General features: G+C 33.6%; 2 protein-coding genes and 1 non-coding gene across 6 annotated transcripts; 2 read left to right on the top strand and 1 right to left on the bottom strand.

The window, feature by feature from the left end:
* Positions 1-5,629: 5,629 nt before the first annotated feature.
* LOC113874702 lies at positions 5,630-7,066 on the bottom strand. Its single transcript, XM_027512916.1, is given in 3 exon segments — positions 5,630-5,752; positions 6,286-6,450; positions 6,452-7,066. Coding segments are annotated over 3 exon segments (903 nt in total).
* Positions 7,067-8,247: 1,181 nt separating this feature from the next.
* TRNAA-UGC lies at positions 8,248-8,320 on the top strand. The gene has a single exon. It is a non-coding gene; the product is annotated as a tRNA-Ala (tRNA).
* Positions 8,321-8,352: 32 nt separating this feature from the next.
* Positions 8,353-17,931, top strand: LOC113846276 (importin beta-like SAD2). Of its 4 annotated transcripts, XM_027474351.1 has the most exons (22): positions 8,353-8,629; positions 8,720-8,895; positions 8,976-9,143; positions 9,596-9,706; positions 9,786-9,863; positions 11,187-11,383; positions 11,464-11,524; positions 11,824-11,898; positions 12,036-12,113; positions 12,235-12,297; positions 12,369-12,452; positions 12,528-12,706; positions 13,340-13,379; positions 13,472-13,615; positions 13,757-13,876; positions 13,965-14,180; positions 14,745-14,921; positions 15,283-15,964; positions 16,435-16,661; positions 16,828-16,963; positions 17,300-17,431; positions 17,791-17,931. In XM_027474351.1, the coding sequence occupies exons 1-22, from the start codon at positions 8,431-8,433 to the stop codon at positions 17,796-17,798; spliced, it is 3,351 nt and encodes a 1,116-aa protein (XP_027330152.1). In that variant the 5' UTR covers positions 8,353-8,430; the 3' UTR covers positions 17,799-17,931. The 4 variants fall into 4 exon arrangements, with proteins under 4 accessions (XP_027330152.1, XP_027330150.1, XP_027330151.1 ...); XM_027474349.1 differs by having other exon boundaries at positions 17,300-17,931; XM_027474350.1 differs by lacking the exon at positions 17,791-17,931 and having other exon boundaries at positions 15,298-15,964; positions 17,300-17,695.
* Positions 17,932-18,846: the final 915 nt, after the last annotated feature.

Raw genomic sequence — 18,846 nt, 5'->3', positions numbered from 1 at the left:
AATAAAATTTTATTTACATTTAAAATTTCACATTATATTTTAAATCAATAGTCAATACAGTGCAATAAGATGTTTGTTAATTTAAAAATATTAAAAATTATTAATTTAATTCATTTTATAAGAGTTTTCATCATGTCAAATACAATTTAATTATGTAATTATAGTATGTAAAGGAACCATAGAATAGTGGTAAGTAAGTGAGAGAAGATGAGATAGAAATAAAGAAAGAAGAAAAAGATATATTGTAATTGAATATTATTCATATTAAAGTAAAAGGTACAATATATAAGAAGTCTATATATAGAGAATAATATAATTAACAGTAAAAAAATACTCTTAAATTCTCTTTACACATTCTTTAAACTCATGGGTTCATTACAGTGTACCAAGAGTTTTGTTGGATTTTTTCCTTCAAATACGGCAAGTGTACCGAGTCTGTTGCAAATAATAACTGGTAGAGTACCAGAATATCATCCTTAGAGATCAATTCAAATGTATTAATTAATAACATACAAATTAATTAAGCTTATATACAGTAGAATTTGTGAATGATTTTCATGAAATATTATACAACAATCAAAATGTAAAGCACTAAAGTAAAATATGGTAAAATTCAAGTTAAAACTGGAATTCAATTTCATCTATCTCTCCCTCTATGTACTAGTAATCCAATGATAAATATAGCAATTACTTCCAATGAATTTGATACAAAATACAAAAGTCATATATTTCAATTCCTTAAAAATATATTTCTAAGATAATTTTTTAAATATTAATTCCTCAAACAGTTAATAAAACTATCCAACATTAAAATCAGGATTTAAAAACAATCAACAACTTGAATTTTATTTCTAGAACAACCAGTTATTAAGCAATCTCAATCATATATAAATCTAAATAAAATCTTTCCAAATACAACTCAGATCTGAACTTCAGAAAACATCAACTAATTAGATTCAACCATTAAAACGAATTGAGATCATCAAATCATTAGAAATGAAGAAGAAACAACTATATTTATATAAATCACTGAGAATACATCAGATTTAAAGATTTACATTCAATATCATACAAAGTTTAGCTGCTCATGGCAACTATATCAACAAAAATGGAGATACAAAAGGGGTAAAACATAAAAAATCAAGTATTCCTACTCTCTGTCTATGCCTTGCGCCGTTCTGGACCTCTGAAAATGGTTGTGGAACAGTAACCCCTTACTTGAACATAAAAGTCGCCTTTTATAGTAGTTTGCTTGAACTTCTCTCGCTACAGCGAGGGACTATCGCTGTAGCGAAAAACGGAGATATAAATTAGGTCATTTTATTTGCCTTTCGCTACAGCTAAGTTTCTCGCTATAGTGGCCCAAAAGTATCTCGCTATAGCGAGCCATTTTCACTGTAGCGAGAAGAACACAAAATTACCCTCGTCACAATCAAGCATCCTCGCTGCAACGAGTATTTCTTGCTACAGCGAGAAGTCTCTAGAACCTAACTTTTTGTGCAACTTCATGCTTAATGCTCTTTTTCTGACTTTATCAAGTTTTTGTTTAACTTTAATTGATGATTCTCTATTGATTCCAACTACAAAATAGATTAAAAAAAAAGGAATTAAAACACTAAAATTACATTTGTTTGTAAAAATATATATGTATTTGTAAAAATTTCAAGTTTAAAGGGAATTTAACAAAATAATCCAACTTTTAACATAAAAAGTATTCAAGTCACCATCTCAAATCACTTATTTTATATACTTATTAAGTTTGTTCATACATTTTGAAAAAGAAGAATAAGCTAAAGGCTTAGTTAATACATCAGCAGTCTGTTTTATAGCAAGAGTGTGATGAACTCTGATTTTACATTTGGACACCTTATCTCAAACAAAGAATAAGTCTAACTAAAAGTGTTTGGTTTTAGAATGAAGGATAGGATTGATAGTAATAAGAACATCACTCAAATTATCACAGTATATCGTTGGTATAAGTGAAATAGAGATATGAAGTTCAATAAGAAGAGACTACAGTCAAGTAATTTCTGTAGTAACAGCAGTTATGCTGCAGTATTCAGCTTCAGTAGTCAAACGTGAGACAACATGTTGCTTTTGAGATGTCCATGAGATTGAATTACAACCCAAGTACATAGAAAACCAACAGTGGACTTCCTATTGTCAAGATCTTAACCCCAATCAGCATCGCATAATACAATGATTAAAAAATTCTCAGATTTGTTGAGCTCAATTCCATAAGCTAATGTGCCACAAAGATAACGTAATATACATTTAATAGCCTGTCAATGTGCATTTTTAGGAGAATGCATAAACTAACAAACCTTGTTCACTACAAAGGAAATCTCTAATCTCGTAATAGTGAAATATTGTAAGCTTCCTACAATAGACCTGTACAAGGTTGGATTTTCAAAATCTGTATAGTCATTTGAGGTGAGTTTCAAATTGGCTACCATTGGTGTAGTTTTTCAAACCATGCTCTAGGAGTTTGTTTGAACCCATATAATGCTTTGTTCAATCTGCATATCAAGGAGCCATCACCTTGTACATATCCTTGTGGTTTTTGCATATAAATAGTCTCATGAAATTCTCTATTTAAAATGTATTAACAATATTAAGTTATTTTAGGTGCTAACTACGAGTTAAGACTACGAAGAGTACAGCTCTAATTGTTGTTGGCTTCACAATAGGGCTGAAAGTTTCATTAAAGTTGTAGTCATCCCTTTAGTGAAAGTCCTTTGCTACAAGAGAGGCCTTGTGTCTACTTAATGTGCCATCTACATTTATATTTACCTTAAAACTCATTTATAACCAGTGAAATTGCAGCCGGTGCTAAGGTGGTTAAATTCCAATAGTTTTTGTATTGAAATAATTCAATGGTTACTTGTCGATACAAAATTTTATTTTTGGTGACAAAAATTATAGCTATTTGTTTATTGATCGTGGATGATTATATTAGACCCTTTGTAGGATCAAGATTTAGCCTTTGTCATTTTTTACACCAAATCCAAGTGAATTTTAAAAAACGAATAACAGTACTTATGCAAAACAAAGTTGTGGGTTTATAAATTTAAATAACTCGTGGTTAGAATTGAAGTAGAAAGAAAAAATGTGTCTACCGTATGTTACTCTGCGTAACTTTCACATCAACGTTAAAAGATTTTGATTCTTTGTAGTTTTTACTCAATTATGACGGTGTACTTTATTTTCTTTAAACAGATTGGCGTAATCAAATGCAAGGAGAACGAAGCGACTTTTCTACTCAACCCTGTGACTTTCCATCTTGGTCCTTCTCTATTTCCTTCGCCGTGGCATTCCCCCAATCCATCAATGTTACTTCCTCACCTGCTGATATGGACTCTGCATCAGCATGGTCAATTGATACTGGGTCAACTATGGCAGTGACTGAGGGGGACTTGAAAAGAGGTGAACCTGAAGCAGTAAGAGTAAGCGTTCAAGTGCTGGTACTGTGACCTCTTTTCCACCTTTCTTCTGGTAATTACAATCTGTCTTTGGTGATGATACGATCTTTCTATCAAGATAAGATCGTGAATTGCTGCTAAGGTATTTCTTTTGGTTCTCACTCATTCCCAAGCGGGCTTGGAAATTGAAAAGATCGGGGCCACGAAGCTTGATAACGGAATGTGAGGATGACATTGTATCTAGACTAGTCAATTTTCCGTGCATTTCGCTTTCGCTGATAAAATCTTTCACTTTCGTGAGATTGGCTTAAGAGAATTAATGCTGACTTTGATTTGGAATGAAATTTAAAGAAAGAGATTTATAAACTTGAGAAATAATATAAAGAGAAGAAAGAATAGGGAAAAAATTTGAATAAAGAACATTATTATTTAAAAGTACATGTTAAATTGGATGTTTTTGTACATAAACGATCCTATTTATAGTTATAATCTATCAATTCAGACAAACTTTCCATTTATAATGTAAATCCAAGATAGAAACAATTTTATTGACATAAGCGCCATGTTTTTCAAGTTTTATTGAAAATTTTGAGTTATATGCTTTTTTACAAATGTCATTAATCATGTCTGTCTTCTTTCTTTTTTATTTTTATTTTATCTGCGATGCTGCCCACAATGAACTAGAACGTCATAAATATGCTAAAATTGGAGTATCTAAACCCAATGCTACAAATTAACACCATACAGAAACTTACTTGATAAAATTAAGGAACTTATTAATTATTGTAAAATTTTATAACTAAAAGTAGTCTACTTGGTTGGAACATAATAAATTAAGGATGGAGATGCGAACAGTTTTTCATTATGGCTTACCATGCTATAGGTTAAGGCAAGGCCAATGCTGACCTTTTTTTTTTCATGCTGCTAGTCTGCTACCTTGATTCACTGGTGATAATCACGTATGCTAGTTATTTATTGGTGTCTTTGTGAAATGTTTTACTTTTTATGATTTTTTTAAGTTTTATTTTTTTATTGTTGACAAAGAAGTTTGTATAGCATAAAAGTTAACTCAATTGCACTTAGACTTAAAAAGAGAATTTTCAACTCTTAAGAAAGTGATACATAGAGATGGCAACAGGCCAAGTTATTTATCACTATTCGGATCTAAACTAATATTCTACTTTTAAAATTCAACTTCGTCTCTATATTTATTAGTGTGTACATAATCCAATCTCGCTTTGAACTCGTCTTTCCCTCTTACATTAATTTTATAAAAATTAATTAAATATTGAATTTTATATGATATATATTTTTATATACATGCATTTCAATGATACCTAATTTTATACACGTGTGTGTGTATATATATATATATATATAATATAAAAGCCAAGATGAGTTCATAGTAGATTCAGAACTACTGAACTTGAATTCAATTGTTTAAATGAGAAAAACACAAACCTTGTCGAAAAGAATTTTTTATGGTCAAACTTGGGTCGGGTTTGAACAAGTTCTTGCAAGTTCGGATCTCATTACCATCACTAGTGATACAACTAAGTTATGAATTATTTGACAAACACTGGATTACAAGACAAACCTATTTGTAATATTTTGTTAATTCAACTAACTTGTTATTTCAAGACTTCGTTAACATTTACATTCTCACAATCGGCCATAAATTTGTGTCAAACCTTTTAACGATTAACTTTTTAATATATTAAAAAACACATATTAAGAAAGAAAAAGAACAGTAAATTATTATAAAAATTACAGTATTCATTGTTATTTATGCAATAAATTTAATAAAATTTTATTATTTATAAAAAAATTATTATATATAATAAAAATTTATTATACATAGAATGTTCTTGAAGATACATTAGAAAATTTGTTTAACATAATAGAAACATTTCTCTCCTCGATACTCATTAAGAAATTATTGGCAGAATCAACGTATTGCACGGTGACTATTTAGTCTGTTTTGGGGGCCTGGCAAATCATGATCTTGAAATACTTCCATCAGAATATCAGTGCTGCTAAAATTTAAACAATTCCACCATCAAGTGTTAATATGGACGAAACATCATTTTGAGTGAAACAATTGGTTGCTTAATTTTAGAAGCCTATGGATTAATTACGTTTGTCATTCCATGTTCTGCTAAAATATATGGTTGATGCATTAAGAAATGTACCCAAGTTGCCATTCGTCATGCCCATTGCGAACATGCAAAATGAAGATGACATATCCCTTCTGTTTTAGTAAGCCATTTTTCATCACTAGAGAATAGACAACTTTCAACTTCTAACCACGCTATGCCCAATTTCGAAGTCTAACAAAAACATATAATCATAAACACAAAACTACACAACTCTCTCTGCCCATTAACAGAAGAGTGAAAGACAATTAACATTAAACCTCTCAACGGAGCCTCCCCCGCGTGAGAGCATAAGCTACAAGAAGCATTACCATTCGGTAGTGTCTCCAAGGAGCATTGTTCTGTCCTTTCGATATTATGCTTCCAGCAGCTTAGATACAAAACAGAAACAAAAGAAATTATATATAGTTAGAATTGGTACAAATTACCCATTAAGTGTGGATAAATTTCTAGATAAGCTGATATAGGAAAACAAAGATATAAAATAATATTTTTTTTCTAAGTTAATTTTAGAGAAGTTAAACTATAATATTTCTAGAAAGTTAGAAAAGCATATTGATTTTAACTTCTTTATTGGTTTATTTTACTTCTTTTTTTGTGTCGTGTATAAGTATTTATTGAGAAATTTGTTCAGTCTGGACCAAAATAGCAAGCACCATGCAATCAAAATTCGGAGGAAGGTCAAAACAAGAGACCAAATTGCTTACCACATTCCCCTGTTGAATTAGTGGAACTTGAGCACAGACATAACAAACCTTCTGTATCAGTATCAAACCCACACGTCCCACCAGACTGTTTGCAACTTTCGCACCCAATATCAGGTACGCTGAAAGAAAGCTTAATCCCATAAACCCAGTCCAAAGGGCCAACACCCTTTAAATTGTCAGTGTTTAACACACTAGTATAATGTGTGCAGTCCAAGATGTTCATGCTCATGAACTTAACCGTATTGTAACTGGTGAAACAACACGGAGGGGAACTGTTTGTCAACAAATGGAAGACCCTGAAGGCATTGCAGGCCCCATAAAGCTCATCACAGGTGTGACCCGCAAAGTTGAAGCAAAGGTACTTGTAGTGGTTGAGAACAGGGGAGTCTATGGAGCAGTTTAGTAGCACAAAAACTGTGTCTTGTGATGGGGGGATTATAGCGGATTGAATATCAGTCATGACAAAGTCATGATGAGGCTGAAGAATAGAGCAAGTGGACATTGAAGGGTCATATATTACCATGGATTTTTTGTCATAGTCAATGGATTGAACTTTGTAAGCACCTGATGGGGTTTGAAAGAACAAGTCAGTGGTGCAGTTTAGCATGTGCCTGAACTGGGGTGCTCCACACCCATCTTCTAGGCCAAATGGGTAGTTTATGGGAATGCTACCACATGAGTTCTTGCATGGGGAGAGTGTGAAAATGGGAATGGCTTGTGATGTTATTAGTATAAGAAGTTTGAAGATGGAGAATGGTGGTGCTAGCAGTGGAAGCTGCATCTGCATGCTAAGAAATTAAAGCTGGTAGTAGAAGAGAAAGCAAACAAGGCAACAGTGAGCCAAGGATTAAGGGTAGTGAATATGGGATACTGATTTTAAAAATCAAATAAAGGGTATACAAATGTCCGTAATTTACTCCCATAAGTTTGAATAGCTTTTTGAACGTTGGACACAGGCTGGTGCTGGGATCCACATGTTGAAAAAATGATCAAAAGCGAACTGGTTTGCGAGTGAACAGTTATCTATGTAGCTCCATTGGAATGCGTTGCCGCTGTAATATTATATACATTGCAAAAGCTTGTGCCATTTCGAGCATGATGAAAATTTGATAGACACTATGATACTGAAATTGGCAGGATCAGGCCTACTGCAGTGGAACATCGACCTTAGTGCTGCTCTGCTCATTTTGACATTTTGACATTTTTCCTTTCGGTTTCAGTTGAACCCTTTATGTTCACACTGAACCTAGAAAGGGACTTTAATTTGACACTGCTTTATGATGGATGTAATTTGGGAACTTTTGTTTGGTAAAATGAGTTTAATGTTTTTTTATTACTTGTGAATTCAAAAGTTCTGTGAATGCAACATAGAAGTTACAACTAGAAACATAAGTAGGAGGCAGTAAAGTTAAAGTAAACGTGAATTTACTAGTGTTTACCCTTGTCTCAATGCATGTTATGTGGGAAGGCAAATTTTTTCAATTATGGTGAAACAAGTTTCAAAAACTACCCAATCAGGTCTTTCAAGTAGAGTAAAAATAATTTTAATAAAGCATCCAATCTATCCTCTTAACTACCAGCATGTTATAAAGCATAAAAATGAAAAATCAAGAGCCGGTTTGCTGTTCAGTTTAACCAACAAAACGAAGTTAATTATGAATAAACGTGCACACATTATGAAGCAAGTTCAGCAAATATATATTTTTTGGATTCTCTTAAAATTGATTGTTCTTCATTTACAAATAAACCCTAAATCAACAGGTTACAAACAGATTCAAACTTCGATAATTAAGATTTCCTTACAATATTTTTAAAAACGGGTTACAACAATTTCATACCCAAAATGTATGATGATTCAGAAAAATAACTGTAAAATTTGCACCATAGCATGACTATAAATAAATTTCAGGCATATACGCTAGAAATATTAGTGAAAACTTAGCTAGCTTTATTGAATGCATTGGGGATGTAGCTCAAATGTTAGAGCGCTCGCTTTGCATGCGAGAGGCACGGGGTTCGATCCCCCGCATCTCCAACCAATCTTTTTACATATTTCGAAAAGGAATATTCTTTTTGTTTTCTTCCCTCTCCCTAATCTCGAAAAAGCAAAATTGTCAGATATAAAGCAGACACATTCCCGCCAATATGCAAAAGCGGGTGACGGAGACTAGGGTTTCTGTTTCTCAATTGTCAAGTGCCATGGCGGAGGAGGTTACTCAGATCGGTCACTTACTGAACCAGACTCTCAGCCCCGTCGCCGACGCCGTTCGTGCCGCCACCGATGCTCTCGATCGCCTCTCTCTCACTCCGCACTTCCCTTTCTATCTCCTCTCAATCTCCACCGGTAGTTTCCACTTCTTCAGTTTCCAAATTTTCTAATCGTTTTGGCACCGGCAAACGATTGTAACGATTCTTGTTCGGTGTTTGTTAACAGGTGGAGAAAATCAAGGTCAGAAAATTGCTGCTGCTACCTACCTGAAGAACTTCACGCGCCGCAAAGTCGATAGCAACGGCACTTCGCCGTCGAATGTGAGTAAGGAGTTCAAGGAGCAGCTGATGCATGCTTTGCTTCAAGTCGAGTTGTCCGTTCTCAAGATTTTAGTTGAAGTGGTATGCTGTTTTTCTTTTGCTTTGGGGTTGTGGTTTGCTTGTTTTGAGTGTTTGAACTGTGTTTTGTTTTGTGGTGGCAGTTCCGGGCCATTGCTGTTGCTGATTTTGTCAAGCAGAATTTGTGGCCAGAGCTTGTGCCTAATCTGCAGTCTGCTATTCAAAATAGCCATCTTATCAACGGTTCAAATCCTAAGTGGAACACCGTCAATGCACTTATTGTTCTCCATGCTCTTCTCAGACCCTTCCAGGTATTCAAAGCTCACACTATTTTCTGCTGTTCAATGCAGTTGCCATTAAATGCTTTCTTGTGTAAACCAATGCTTATCATTGATGATTTGTAAACATTCTTATCTATTGATTGATAGTTTGTTGATTTGGTGGGGATCATTGATTCACGTCATGTGTTGTACAACCTTTACAAGTGCATTTCTCCAATTGTTTTTTCTCCCTTGCAAAATTATACTTTTAAAGAAAATGTTAACCTTAGTCCTTTGGAAGCATTTGTTATTTTGGAGATGTCAAGTTGTAATTTAATGCTTTGTTTTTCCATAAAACTTACTATTATTAGTTGCTTAAACTCAACCCTAAGGGTTGAGAACAACAAAACCATACTTTTAACCCCTCGTTAAACTATAAGTATTTATTATATTGGGCTTTGCCTGCTTTGCCTTGTATTTGAATCCACTCCTTCGTTTTGCAGTATTTTTTAAATCCCAAAGTTGCAAAGGAACCAGTACCACCACAGTTGGAGCTTATAGCCAAAGAAATTCTTGTGCCCTTGCTTGCTGTATTCCATCAATTTGTTGTAAAGGTGTTGTGTTTTTTTTCTTTGCTTTGCTTACTGGTTCTATGAGCTTTGCTTCTGAGTGATTTTATTATGAATGGAACAGGTTTTAGCAACCCATTACAAAGCAGAAATAGAAACTGAGAAAGTCCTTCTCACTATATGCAAATGCCTACATTTTGCAGTAAGTAATGGTTTGACACATGTATTTTTGACATATAAATATCTATAAATTGGTTATTGTCTTAATTGAAAATTCAATCTTGGTGGGGCTGAAGCCTAGAAGTTAAATAAATAAAGTTACAATCTACATGCCATTCTTCAGTTATCTTCTTTTAGCATTGTTTGTAATGTCTATACTCTTTTGGTTTAATTTTGTTATTAAATCCTATTAATCCTACGCCATGTCTAAATAGTCTAGTTGGCCTTTGATGCCATGAGATTTTGGCTCATTATTTTAACAGATATTTGGAAGTTGCAATGTTAACTTTTCCCAATGTGATTGCATAAAACCATTGTCAGCATTGCAGAGTGGCTTGTTGAAAGCATATGATTTGTTTAATATGAGAACATAAATGCTATAGTTTTTGTGATCTGCAGTCACATTATAATGTTACTGCTAGAGAAAATTAAGAATGGGAACTACTCACTGTTTATTGCTATATTAATGCTGAAAAATAAAGTGTTTAGGAGAGATAGGTCTACTATTTTCATCCTATTTAAGTTACTATTGAACCTGTTGATGAAAAGTTGGCTCTTCCCTGGGAAAAAGCAAAGTATGCTGTCATTGTTACTGAATCAGTTGTAGTTTTCCAATTATCATAACCGACTTCAGCTTTGTATTAATTTTAGAACACTTAGAGTGTTCAGTGATATAATGAAATATGTCATCCTTTTTTCTCTTATTCTCTAATTTTCTTTCACTTTCTTTAGCATAGTTATCAATAGTGGGCTACAGCGGAATAGCTGCCGAGCAGCCATAGGCTGCTATAAAATTTGAATAGTGGCTGTAGTGACCAAAATAGAAGCCACAGTGCTAGAGTGAAACTTAAAAAAAAAAAATCATTTTTGCACAAAAGGAGCACTGCTTTGCGGGATCTTTTTTACTTTTATTGTTATTTACTTGTATCTTTTGCCTAAGAACTATGACTTCTTATTGTTAATTATAAGTATGTCATGGATTTTGAGTTTTTTAAAAAATCTTTTAGCATATATATATATATATAAAGTATTTAATTAATATATAAATTTCTAAATAGCAGTCACCTGGCCATGGGCTATCCCACTATAGCATTTAATTTATATATAGTATAACTATGTTTTTGAGTACTTATGAACTCTTGCACCTATTATTTTGTGTGTTACGAATTGGTATCTAGTCCAAGAGTTTTGCCAATATTTGTCCCCTGGTCCATGGTCTTTATTTGCTAAGTTCTGTTATGCACTGCTATTTATTGGCATTCATGCTATAGTGTCAGTTTTTTTTATTTGACATTCCTACTTCTAGGTTAGGTCCTACATGCCATCAACTTTAGTTCCTCTACTGCCTTCATTCTGTCGGGACCTAATGAGCATTTTAGGTTCTCTGAGCTTGGATAGTATGGTTGCTCAAGAAGATGAAAACTTGACAAGATTGAAGACCGGAAAAAGAAGCCTTCTTCTTTTTTCTGCTCTTGTCACGCGGCACAGGAAACATTCTGATAAGTAATATAATGCTTAAATTTTTTATTTGGATATAAGCTTTTTTTGTATTATATAATGAAATATATGCCTTCCATTTTCAGGTTGATGCCAGAAATCATAAATTGTGTTCTAAACATAGTCAAATTTAGCAAAAATACCAGTGTAAGATATTGTCCTAAATTCTTGTGCTTAATAACTTTTCACAATTTGACTTGTACAACGTTTATGCTTGCTTTTCCAGTTCTTTTGACTGCCATAGTTCTAATCTTTGCTCAAATATTCTTCCGGAGACTGTTGTGCTCTCAGCATATTATTTATTAAGCACCCAATTTCATTTTCTACAATGCTTCTGAATCTCGTATCTGTAACTTGATTCTGGGCTTATGTTGCCTTGATATTTATTGAATATATCCTCATTTTTTATGCATTCCAAAATTTGAATGGTCATGTTCCTCTTGCAGGAACTTCCTTTCCTGTCAGAAAGGCTTCTGTCCCTAGGCTTTGATGTTATTTCAAATGTACTGGAGACTGGGCCGGTAGGTTTTCTCTGTACTTTTTCTAGTTTTAATTGTTTTAAAAATTGAATTTCAATAGATAGGATGCTGTGAATTGCATGGGTTGCATATTCTTTAAAATATTCTTCTTTGATGAGGTTCAAATTCAAATAATTCAGGGATGGCGATTAGTTTCTCCACATTTTACAACTCTATTGGAATCTGCAATCTTTCCAGCATTAGTAATGAATGAGAAGGTCAGAATTTATATAAAAAATAACAGGATAAACTTCTTGCTTAAGAATTGTAAATTCGTGAAATGAGTTGCTTAGCATTCAATTATTCTTGTTAATTTATTATGGAAATGTTAACGCATAGGATATGTCAGAGTGGGAAGAAGACCCAGATGAGTACATACGAAAGAATCTTCCTTCAGATATAGTATGAAAATTGATCTTTTTTTTTTTTGGCACTTAATCATTAGAAACTTCTGACTGGAATTTTATATTTAGGATGAAATTTGTGGATGGAGAGAGGATTTATTCACTGCCAGAAAAAGTTCAGTAAACTTACTTGGTGTTATTTCAATGTCAAAGGTAGGTTACAGATATATATTAATTGATCTATGCACCAATTATCACCATGGTTCATTTTGTCATTAATTTCTACAGGGGCCACCAATGGAGACTGCCACTGAGAGTTTATCAGCTTCATCGAAGCGTAAAAAGGGTCAAAAGAACAAAAAAAGCAATCAGCGCCGATCTATGGGAGAGTTATTGGTGCTTCCATTTTTGTCCAAGTTCCCCATTCCTTCTTATTCCAATGTGTCTCAAAAGAAAATCTTGAATGAGTGAGTTTTTATGTATGCTTCACATGTGCATGCGGCCTGATCAAACAAATGCAAATTAGTTCTTAATACCAATTGCCTGATCTATAATGATAAATACTCTGCATTTCTTAATACGTTTTTGACAGCCCATTGGCAAAGCACTTTTTTGGCTGAATTTGGTTCATGTTTGACATCACTTTTTTTGGAAGAAATAATTGCTTTCAAAAGCACTCTTGAGAAGGTGCTTAAATAATGATTATTTTCTCAGATCCAATTATTTCAACCATGCAGTTAATCAGTTTTGTTTATATCCATAATGAATTTTATCCATTTGATGTCTTATATATTTCATGTTGATTATTCCATTCTGCTGTTTTTTTAAAAGAAAAAATTATTCCTCATTGAAAGGGATAAGGTTGCTTGTTGTGTAGGTATACTTTCTGTTACTATATATAGCTTATTTGCTTTCCATTTTTTGCTTTCTTCTGTTGTTTCTTGTTGTACACATTTACAGCATCACTTTATAATAAGTGCCTTCTTCCTGTATGTATTTATTTAACTTTTAACTGATATTTCTTTTATATTAATAATTTTATGTTCCCTTCTTTATTTGACTTTATCTATGTATTCTTGTTACATCATGAGCTATGGCAGTTACTTTGGCGTACTGATGGCATATGGTGGCCTGCAAGACGTGAGAACATTTCTCCTTTTGTTCAATAAACCATCAATGTTCCAATGCTAATTTACAAAAATGAATTTTAAATTCTACTTATTCCCATGTAGTTTTTGAGAGAGCAAGAACCTGGGAATGTAACAATACTGATTCGGACACGGATTTTGCCACTCTACACAGTAGCTGCTTACCTGCCATACCTAGTTGCAAGTGCGAACTGGGTACTTGGTGAACTTGGCTCCTGTCTACCAGAAGTAAGACAAACTTCAATAAGTCTATCATAAGTCAAGCAAATTCTATTTGAAATAAATATGCTTTCATGTAATTGTTGTGACGAAATACCTTAAACGCATTCCTACTCCTGGGTGATCCCAACTTGGTTTATGGCTTTTCAGGAGATGAGTGCTGAAGTATATTCTCAGTTGCTTATGGCATTGGTCATGCCGGATAAGCAGGATACTTCTTGCTATCCTGTGCGGGTTTCTGCTGCTGGGGCTATTACCACACTACTTGATGTGAGATTTTAGTTCCGTGATTTGTTTTGGACTTGAATAATCTTATTCTTTTTCTCTTTCACTACTCAGCTTATGTTTTCTTTTTCAGAATGATTACATGCCCCCTGATTTTCTACCCCTTCTCCAAGTAATAGTTGCCAATATTGGAAATGATGAGAGTGAGAGCTCCATCTTATTTCAACTTCTCAGTTCTATCATGGAATCTGGAGATGAGAAAATTGCAGTCCATATTCCACATATTGTCCCATCATTAGTAGATCCAATCTCAAAATGGTTAAATCCTAATCTGGAGCCTTGGACTCAAGTAAGTTGATCTTTCTTGTTTATTAGTTGGTTGGTAATAATTTCTATCAGTTTCAGCAACAATTCCAATCACTTAATAACATATGAAATCTGGGTGTGCTATATATTAATAACTTCATTTCTAGCTTTTGTTGAAATTTTTTTATCCGAATCCAAATGGTTTTCAAGATTGGAAATGTTAATGGCTTGAGTTGGATGATAATTGAACACTCACTCCCCAAGTGGCTTGCAAGTTGAAAAATTAAATGCTTTGTTTCATAGGTTATCTATTTTGATACTATTTATCTGACATAGAAGTTTTTTAGTGAAGAATATAGTCAAAATGCACGTTAATAACAGTGTATTTTCCTTTATTTCTTTATGCATTCATGTGCTTCAAGCTGTAACCAATATAATTTAGAAGGTTGCACCTCTATGGTAACATTTAGTGTGCAATGTTTTGGTGCCCGCAGTGATGTGTTTGGCTTGCTACCCTATTACTTTGCTTTATTCAATGAGCTGATATGTATTTCTTGCTGTTTTTGAGGCAACAAAGGCACTGATGAGTTTTATGTATGTGCAATAGGTGGTTGAACGCGCAATTGCTGCTCTGGCAATTATGGGTCATACTTGGGTGGACTCCAGGCCTGAAGAATCTGAGTCAGAGGAGTCCCGTGAAAAATGGGCCACAGGTCAAGCGGCAATTGGTAGAGCTTTTGCTGCACTCTTGCAGCAGGCTTGGCTTACACCTCTATGCACATTGGTTAGTTTGAATGCCTTTCTAAATTGAACTTTGTTTAGAGAGTTCGAATGAGTTTGTTGAAGCTCCAATTCCTTATTGTTTAACTTGTCCCATTGTATTTTTTTGAATTCCTCAAATTTTTTTACTGTGGCCACACTAATGATCTATCTTACTACATGCACCTTTTCTAATTTAGAATTTTGCAATACTTTTTATGCATCTTTGATCCTATTTGCAATGCATTGAAGTGTCTGTGCCAATTGGTCTCCTTGCTTTATGGTTTGGCTATCAGATAATGATTGCCTTAATTAAATCTTTTACGTTGCATTAAAAATATATTGTCATGTTAAATGTTTATTTTGTGTTTCCTAAACTTGATAAGGATCAACAAGACCAGCATTTCCCCCCCTCATCATGCATAGAAGATTTGACAACTTTGCTGCAATCTGTCATTCTATCAGTTGATGGAAATCACATGATTGAAGAACTGAAAGTATCAGAGTTGCTGTTAGTTTGGGCTGAAATGGTTGCAGAGTGGCATGCATGGGAGGAATCAGAGGATTTGTCCATTTTTGATGTAATTAAGGAAATTGTAAATTTAGATTGCAGATACAGGCTGAAAAACTTTATCGAAAAAGAGGTGCCACCCCCTCCTGCTCCACCTGTGCCTGAACGTTCAATTATAGAGGGTATTGCTACTTTCATCAGTGAGGCAATTAAGCAATATCATTCTGCGACATTGAGAGCTTGCTCTTGTGTGCATTTATTACTTCATTGTCCAACCTACTCACTTGAAACTGAAGGTGTAAAGCAATCACTGGCTATTGCTTTTAGTCGGGCAGCCTTCTCCCGCTTCCTAGAAGTTCAAAAGACTCCCAGTTCACTTTGGAAGCCTTTATTGCTTGCTATATCTTCATGCTATTTGTGTTATCCTGATATTGTAGATGGTATTCTGGAAAAGGGGGAACAAGGAGGCATCGCAATTTGGGCATCTGCTTTGTGTCATGTATCCAATAAATCTTTTGAGGCAGGTCTGACAGCAGAGTCTGAGATGAAGTTAACTGGTAAATAACTTCTTTTTTTCTGCCATTACTAAATTTTAGTAATGTTTTATTTTTCTTTTTCTGAATAATGGTATATATAACTGTTGATATTCACTGAACACATGAACAACGGTGCATAATTGAATTTTCCACTATGGCTTCTGTTAAGGGCTTCATTTAAGCATCTAAAAGTATTCAATTTCTATAGGAAAAAAACATTTATTATATTAAAGTTTTAAAAGTGTAATAAATGTATCTTCTTTCAATAAAAAAATATTATTATTAGCTGCTTAAACTTAGCTCTTAGAGCTGAAGTCAACATTTTCCCTCAACAATAGATTGTTTCAAGGGTGCTGTTTGTCTAAGTTTTAAGTTGTAACAGTTTGCCAGTTGTATCTTTTATTGCTTAATCTTTACAAACAAACAGTCAAACAGTTTAAACGTTTTTTTCACAAACTATTTTTCTTTACTTCTTTTTGGGTGAATTTTAGTGATGACATTGGCTCGATTGATTGAGCAACTTCTGAAACAAGGGAAGTCAGGTGATAGTGCATTTCAAAATTGCTTTACTTCTCTGCTTGAGGTATCTGTACGATTGAAAGAAGCCCAGGATGGGAACGGTGATGAACAAGATGCTGATGAGGCTGAAAATGATGATGATGATGATGAGGAGGAGGATGAGGACAGTGATAATGATGACTTCGAAGATTATGATGAGGTTGGTTTTTGTAATTTCCCCATATATTTCAGTTTTTACTGCTGCTCGGACTTCATAGCACAATATGTATCTTCTTTTGCCTAGGCGTGTAGTGATTAACATGTTCTCGTGCTTAATTCATTTGTCTTTCACTTTTTCTTTTTTCTTTTTCTGTTTTTTTTAATAGGACTCTGAGGCTGAGGAATATGAAGAAACAGAAGAAGAATTTCTTAATAGGTATGCTAAAGCTGCTGAGGCATTGGAAAATGGTTCAATTATTGAAGAGGGGGATGATGAAGATCAGGAACTGGAGCTGGAATTAGGTAGGCCTTTTATGTATATACATATAGGAATATCTGCTGTTTGTTATTTAGAACTTGCTTCATCCATAAAAACTTCAAAAATGAGTTGGTATTTGCATCATTTTAGTTAATTGGATTTAGATGTTGCATCGCAGCAACCAGAACAATTTATGCTTGAATATCATACACAGAAATTAATGAAGGTGACAAATTGATTTTAGTATGCTTGGATTTTCAGATGCAGTATTACTTTGTATCCGTGTCTCAGTTCTAGTTTAGGGTTGCTTATTCATAACTAATCCTAGAAGGAAGATTTGCCGTTTATAAATATTTGCTGTTCTCATGATCCGACTACAGGTCAATTAATAGACGTTGATGAACAAAAAGTTGTGTTATCCTTGATGGACAGATACCACCATGTGCTCATGCAAGGACAATTTTTATCGTCGGAGCTCATCATGAATTTTCTGAATACCTTCCCCGGGCACGGTATATATTTCCAACAATACAGATAACTATGGTTTATTTATGTTGTGCTGTCAAGGTTGCGTGTAAATGAGATTTTTCGTTTGAGAAAAGTCGGTCTTTTGAAATGTATGTATAAAGGGAAATTTTATAATAATTTTTTTTGGGGTGGCGAGGAGGGTTCTGAAAATGTCTGGTTGGTATTCATTGATTTGTATAATTATTCTTTTAATTGAGGAGTCGAGGAAGGGGTTGTTTGCCATGTTGAGATTTCAAATTTGAGAGTTGAGGCATCATACAAGAAGCTGCGGAAGTGTATTGTTGAACAATTGTTCAGATTTGAGTTAATAGATATCTGCGCTGAGTGACGTTATGGTTTTTAGGGGTGTGAAAGTATGACTTAGGCTACCTGCAGAGCTGCATGTAAACTCTGCCTTTATTACAAGTCTATCTTCCCTTGGCATCTGTCGTTTTCTGAAATTGCTGAATCTTAGGAAGTTTTTTTCTACGAAGACTAACATCTTACGGATCACGATTCTGTTTCATTCCATATTTTTATTCATTCCTTGATATACGAATAACATTTTTTTTTCTTAATTTATTATTCAATAGAATATATTGGTTGTGTTAGATATTTAGTATAGTATAGAAATTATGGTTGTAATAGAAGTTTAAGTACTATTTTTTTTAATTTAATGCAATCATGGTTTGAATTTTCATAAAATGCACACTAAAACCAAACTAAAACAGAAAAAGAACGTAGTTTAAGAAACTAAACCATCTTTTTTTGTACAAATACTAGTCTGAATTTTTATGAAGCATTTTCTTTTGTTCCATTGTGAACCAGCTTAGAACAAGTTTTAAGCCGATTCTAAAACTGATTTGAATTATAAACAGGTTTAGTTTTAAAATCAGAACTAAGCCCCAAATTAGCATTTGGAATCCAAATATGATTTAACAGCCATTTTTTAAAAATGGATTTATTATAACATGATAACTAAATTTTGGTTACCATGCAAGTGAATATTTGCAAGTTTTAAGTCTTTTTTATAAAAGTGTACCTCTTAATTATTTAAAGATGGCAGTATAATTTTATGCTTTTTTACATGGATTAAAAACAAGGCTCATATATTAAACCAAAAAAAGGATTTTATTTTTCACTGTTAAGAACATTTTCATGTGCCACCACTTTCTGAAGTTCTTATTTTTGGGTCCAAGAAATTGTTGTAATTTCCACCTTTGTGTCAAATTTCTTTCTCATTGTGTGCCCAATTATGCTCTTCCAATGGAATCTCGATGTTCCGATCTAACATCACACATATTGGAAGCATAATCACTTGTTTTGAAAGAAAAAACATTGTAATTTGTTCAATTTGGATGTTTGAAGTATGAAAATGTGATGAAAAATAGATAAGGAGCCCTACATTTATCATGGCACC

This window comes from Abrus precatorius, unplaced genomic scaffold (assembly GCF_003935025.1).
Source record: "Abrus precatorius isolate BTA unplaced genomic scaffold, Abrus_2018 Scaffold8, whole genome shotgun sequence".
Taxonomy (NCBI): Eukaryota; Viridiplantae; Streptophyta; class Magnoliopsida; order Fabales; family Fabaceae; genus Abrus; species Abrus precatorius.
This window is presented reverse-complemented; position numbering and strand designations above follow the sequence as displayed.